This window comes from Pongo abelii, chromosome 6 (assembly GCF_028885655.2).
Source record: "Pongo abelii isolate AG06213 chromosome 6, NHGRI_mPonAbe1-v2.0_pri, whole genome shotgun sequence".
Taxonomy (NCBI): Eukaryota; Metazoa; Chordata; class Mammalia; order Primates; family Hominidae; genus Pongo; species Pongo abelii.
The window spans coordinates 34,667,287-34,673,453 of record NC_071991.2 but is presented as its reverse complement, the minus strand read 5'-3'; the positions used below and the strand labels follow the sequence as shown (position 1 = coordinate 34,673,453).

General features: G+C 43.8%; 1 protein-coding gene across 3 annotated transcripts in view; it reads right to left on the bottom strand.

Annotated features, from left to right (window-relative positions):
• Positions 1–306: 306 nt before the first annotated feature.
• The window catches only part of DDC (dopa decarboxylase), a 95,401-nt gene continuing 89,540 nt past the window's right edge, over positions 307–6,167 (bottom strand). For all 3 annotated transcript variants that reach the window (XM_024249767.3, XM_054559180.2, XM_054559179.2), the window contains 2 exons: positions 2,897–3,115; positions 307–731 (listed from right to left, as the gene is read on the bottom strand). In XM_024249767.3, coding sequence (XP_024105535.2) covers positions 2,915–3,115 — 201 coding nt within the window. In that variant the 3' untranslated portion in view covers positions 307–731; positions 2,897–2,914. The remainder of the gene's footprint in view (positions 732–2,896; positions 3,116–6,167) is intronic.

The window sequence follows — 6,167 nt, the reverse complement described above, 5'->3', positions numbered from 1 at the left end:
AGACCAGAAAATCAAGGCCCAGAAAGCCAGAGAATCCTTCCCATCACAGCAGAGACCTCGATCTCATTGCTCCAGGTTGACTCTTGGTTCTAATTTTATTTCCACAGAAGTTGAAGTCATCTTCAAGTAAAAACTGTGTATTGTTAATGTATCCAGAACAGTGCCTGACATATACTAGGCACTCAGTGAACATTTGCTGAATAAATGAATGCCGTTTAAAAACATCCCAAGGTTGCTGTATCTTTGTCTACTTTGGAGGGAATGTCTGTATCACAAGAATAAATTTGATACAACATAGAACAAGATGATCATCTGACACAATTAGTATTTCACTTGAATTGTTTATTAGTCATTTAGCCACATGACAAAAGACAATTTGAAGACCACAGATATAATTTCAAGTTGCATGAACATAGAATGCCCTGGAAAATATGTCAGTGAGGCTTTCCTGCCACTTCTGATGGCTGCAAGAACATGAAAATCTGTAATGTTTTAATCAACAAAAATCACAGTTAATGAATAAAAGCTATGGCCATGAAGATTAACTTTTTATATAGCAAATAATATTTCTTTGTTGATGAGACACTAAGCAGGCAAAAATCACAACCCTCTGGATAACTTTGGAGAAAGACATGGGAAGCCACAGACAGACTTGGTTCCATGAAGCCAGGATGATATTTATTTGCTTCTTATTCCAGTTTTCAGATATATCTCTCTTCAACCTTTGATTCCTACAGGGAAAAAAAATAGCATGAGCATAAGGCTACATTAAAAAAAAAGAAAAAGAATTGCATGTACTTCTTATTTGAATATAAAGAACGAATATATAATTTCTCCAATGAAACAGAGACAATTGTGCAATGCCAAAGAGTTTGAACTTAAATAAAGGAATTTTTATTGCCAATCTGGCTTCTCTGATGAAAACTGTATTAGTGTCAACTAGAATCTCTGCCTAATTTTCTACCCTCTGTAAAATAAGAATAGTTCCTACTTTCTCTCAGAGCTATGACCACATGAATATGTGTAATAAACTCAAATAAGTACAAGGAAAATCAAGATATTAAGATTTTTATTGTTCTAATCTGTCCAAAACAACATACATGCATTAGGACTTACTACTGTATCACATCTTTTTAAAAATTGAGTTTCATTTTCACCTTTTGAATCTACAGCAAATATAATGACTTCAGAGGAACTGAGACTCCTATCGGAAACACACCTTTGCTGATAAATTTTCAGAGCTACACTCTCCACATATGTTCTTCTGGGCGTATGTCAATAAGATCCTGATATGATACATGCTTATGAGATAGATGCAAACATGGGGTTGCAGAAATGCGAGTCAGGAGCGTTTGCCTGATAGGGATTTGTTTCGTATAGAGCTTACAGCGGTACTTTCCCTCCCCTCACATAGTCTTATGCTGAGAGCAATGGAATAACTTCAACATATAAGCCTCTCCCCACTACCTTCCAGAGATGCTTGAGATACCCCTTTGGAGTTGCTCTGGGTCAGGAGTTCTTCCTCAGACCCCAGGTCTCTCTCAGCTTATGAGTGGGGGAAGGCCCTGGTTGCACCAGGGAAAGGACCTGGTTCTCAGGGCACATCTTGACTGAGAAGGTAGCTCTTTGACTTCAACTTTCAGGAGCCATGGACAGGTCTATCACATATACCAAAAATGATTTTCAACTTTTGACTTGTTGAACACTATACTTTTTCAGATATTCACAATTAAAATCAACAGCAAAGAAGATAAAATTGTAGGCAATCAGGAAATGCATTACATGATCCACAGATTCTAAATCCCCCACAGGTTATAATGAATGAGCCATTGCGAAAGGGAGAGGGAGAGGGAGAAAGAGAAGCAGACCCTAAGGAGGGATCACAGATTCTTCCACCAAATGGGACAAAAAGACAAAAAAAAAAAACAAAAAGAAACAGAAAAAGGTAGACATACCCCAACAGGATGACATTCTTAAGATAACCTAATGAAGAGGCTTTCTAAGGTTGTCTGGGTTCCCACAAACATAATTTTAAATACCCTCCATGTTGCCAACACCGCATTTATTTAAAATGTGTGCTTTGTTTTTACAAATTAACTGCATGCTGTCTCCAGGGTTTAACTGTGAGGGGTAAACCCCTCACAACTGCAAGAAGCCCAGTAGTTGAAACATATCCTTTCTTCAAACCATCAAGAATTTGGACGGCAAGTCGTGAGTCATAATAAATTCCCTTTTTATTGTTTTTATTGGTTCTCTAAAGGTCACCAGTTTCTTACATGAGCTTGTTATGATAGTAAGTTATCTCAACAAATGCTGTTTGAAGAAACCTGAAGTATTATAGAGATTGATGTAAGAGAATAAAAAGTAAAAATCTAAGTTTTAAAAGAATTATTACAATGTATCATTCCTTCTACTTCTCCAGAATTAACATGGTTTTCTCTTCTTCCTTTTTTTTTTTTTTTTTTTTTTTTTTGAGACGGAGTCCCACATTGTTGCCAGGCTGGAATGCAGTGGCGCGATCTCGGCTCACTGCAACCTCCGCCTCCCAGGTTCATGCGATTCTCCTGACTCAGCCTCTGGAATAGCTGGGATTACAGGTGCATGCCACCACGCCCACTAATTTTTGTATTTTTAATAGAGACGGGGTTTCACCACATTGGCCGGGATGGTCTCAATCTCTTGACCTCATGAGCTGCCCACGCTGGCCTCCCAAAGTGCTGGGATTACAGGCGTGAGCCACCGCACCCGGCCTTCTCTTGCTTATTTTAAGGTGAGGGAAATGCACTCTGGCAGCATTGAGTGGCCGAGCTGGGCCTGTAGCTGGGTCTGGACTCCAGGAGGACACTCTTGCCACGGGACAAGGAGACAGGCAGAAAATGAGCCCAGGGCAGCCTACCTGCAGCTGGCTTCACTCCTACTCCCTCTCTGCTTGCAGCACGTCGGCCGCCAGCTCTTTGATGTGTTCCCAGGCCCGCTGCACGTGGGCAGATTCCACGGTGCGAGAGCAGATGGCAAAGCGCAGGACAAACTTGTCCCTGAGGTGACATGGAACCAAGTGGATTTTTTTGGCACTGTTTATTCTTTGCAGAAGAGCTTCATTCACTTTGTTGGAACCCTGGAGGGATTGAAAGAGAGGAACTGTGCTCAGGTCTCTGAGGACTCAAAAATCAACTGGTCATGTAGGAAAGCCAGTGCTTGGCAACCCTACCGTACATCAGGAAGAAGCCGACTAACCATCCCCCTTGTGTTTACGATGTTACAAAATTCAACAAAATAATAGTAATGCACCCTAAAAGACTGCATGCATCTTCTCCCCACAGACAATTTCTCTATATTCTGATGTGCCATCAAAAGATGACCCTTCCATGGTCTAAGTTTTTTTAAGGAAAATAAGGATCCCTGGATATGTAATCTACAAATATATGAGCCTAAACAGAATTGGGATTTCTGATGGCACCAGGGGAAGAGTCTCTAAATTCTCATGGAAACATAGAAGAGTCTCAACAACCTAGAAAATGAAGCATAATGGTCAAGCTAGTGCTAGAATCTGAGAAGAATATCCATGAACCACAGGACCGAGCAACCACTGGTGCCTCTCCAGACGAGCACGGCCCACCAGCCTGGGGTAGGGGCAGAGGCCCCCCGCCTCCCACTACACTAGAGATGGAAGCCTGGTATCAATAAGCCAATGGGAAGCCCTTGCTGTCCTGCCTGGGCCCTGCTCCCACAGCAGCTGGTCTCCTGACACTTCACCTCCACCTCCCTTTGCTCCTCTGTCCTTCTTCTGTTTGCAGGCAGTGACTCCATGTCTTCCAAGCCATGGAGTCTTAAATAGAAGAAACTGAATGTGGGACACTGCATCCTAGTCACCCAAACCTCACAGGACTGCACTTCATGGCCCTGTCTTCAGAGTGGAGAAGCAGGGAGGATGAGTGGGAAGGAGAGAGTTCTATCCACCGCATGGAACCACCTCAGACAAGCACCTGCTGGATGCTGGCACCTGGCCATAGAGCTGCGCAAATCCCCTGGCCTCTAGCTATGGGCCTGAGCGCCCTGCTCCTGTTGTGCCCAGGTAGACAGTGATGGGCCAGAGGAAATTTGGAAACCGTGGGTGAACACCAGGGCTCGGTGAATCTGGATGAGGATTCAAGGATGAGGATAGAGAAAAAAAGAAATTATCATACCAAGGGAATGGAATTTTACCAAAAAGACTCAGTATGAGAGCAAACATCTGCAAAGTATAGAGCACAGAAAATGGAAGCAAATTATTTAGGAAAAATGTGCTTGCCATTTTCAAACAGACTGGATAGGGCAGTACTTCCATGAAGTAGAGGCAAGAAGTCTAGCAGAGGTGGGACAATGACAATGAACAAAGTAGGCTGAGTGCACACAGATGGAGACCAAGCAAGTTCTGGCCGCAATGAGGATGGAGGGAGAGGGACCATGATGCCATAGCAACATCACATCTGCTTTAGTAAAGAGCCACATGACACACTGAAGCATTCAGCATGAGAGGACCTGAAATTCAGATTAGAGAGGATTAGACCAGGAGAGAGTGAGGCCAAGATGGCAGATATGGAGACAGAAAAGTGAGCCACAGTGTTTGACTAATGTGCTTCCTCCAGAAACTGGATTTGCAGACTGGAGGCACAAGCAAAGTTTTACAAAAGGAAACATTTGTCAGCTGAAAAATGCCCTGGACTTCCGGCACGAGAGGACTCACTATATGGCATGAGAGAAGAATGGACAGAAACCAGTACACAGATGGGTTTGGTGGCATCTGTAAATTATGCAAATAAAATAAAAGCCATAACCTTGACGACATTATGCTAAGTGAAAGAAGACAGTCATAAAAGGCAATATGTTGTATGATTTCATTTATACAAATGTCCAGAATAGACAAACGTACAAAGACAGAAAACAGATTAGTAGCCCTGAGGATGGGGAATGTGGTGTGACTGGGTGTGGGGTTTCTTTTAGGGGGATGAAAATGTTCTAGAATTAGATTGTGGTGATGGCTGCACAATTCTGTAGACATACTAAAAATATTCAAACGTAGCCTTTTTTTTTTTTGAGATGGTGTCTTGCTCTGTCACCCAGGCTGGAGCGCAGTAGCACAATCTCGGCTCACTGCAACCTCCGCCTCCCAGGTTCAAGTGATTCTCCTGCCTCAGCCTCCCGAGTAGCTGGGATTACAAGCATGTGCCACGACTCCTGACTAATTTTTATATTTGTAGTAGAGAGGAGGTTTCAACATGTTGGTCAGGCTGTTCTCAAACTCCTGACCTCAAGTGATCTGGCCTCCTTGGCCTCCCAAAGTGCTGGGATTACAGGCGTGAGCCACCACGCCCAGCCCAAATGTAAGCTTTAAATGAACAAAGTGAATTATATCTCAATAGAACTATTAAAAAAATAGAATATAAAAGTCCTAGAAGAAAACTGTCAGCAAAAACAAGAATGAAAACAACTGCTTGACAGCAGATGAGTCTAATAAGCACGATGCCAACACTAAGATTGGTTGACTGGACACATCCTGGACATGGATGGACTGAGACTTCTCCCACAAACACCCAGAGCGTGTCTTGCCCTCTCGGTCCTCTGTGCACCTCCCAGGTCTCATCACTTTGTGCTTTTCCAAGGGCTCAAGTCTCCTGCCTGCTCTGCTACCTGCAGGCTTTCCCACAGCTGCAGCTCCTCCTCGCCTCAGAGCTCCAAGAGTCAGGTGAGGCAAAAGGACATGGTAGATGGAGTGGCAGTGCCACACTCTGACTGGCAGCCCCTTAACAGTGACACTGACCCCAGCCTGCTCCTTCTCCTGAGTGCTGTCTTTAATTTGAACAAGAAAGCCTCCTGGAAAGGCTTGAAATGATTGTGATTTAAAAGCTACCTCAGCTGGGCGCAGTGGCTCACGCCTGTAATCCCAGCACTTTGAGAGGCCGAGGCAGGCAGATAACGAGGTCAGAAGTTCGAGACCAGCCTGACCAACATGGTGAAACCCCATCTCTAAAAATACAAAAATTAGCTGGGCGTGGTGGCGCACACCTGTAATCCCAGCTACTCAAGAGACTGAAGCAGGAGAATCACTTGAACCCAGGAGGCGGAGGTTGCAGTGAGTCGATATTACACCACTGCACTCCAGCCTAGGCGACAGAGTGCGAGACTCTGTC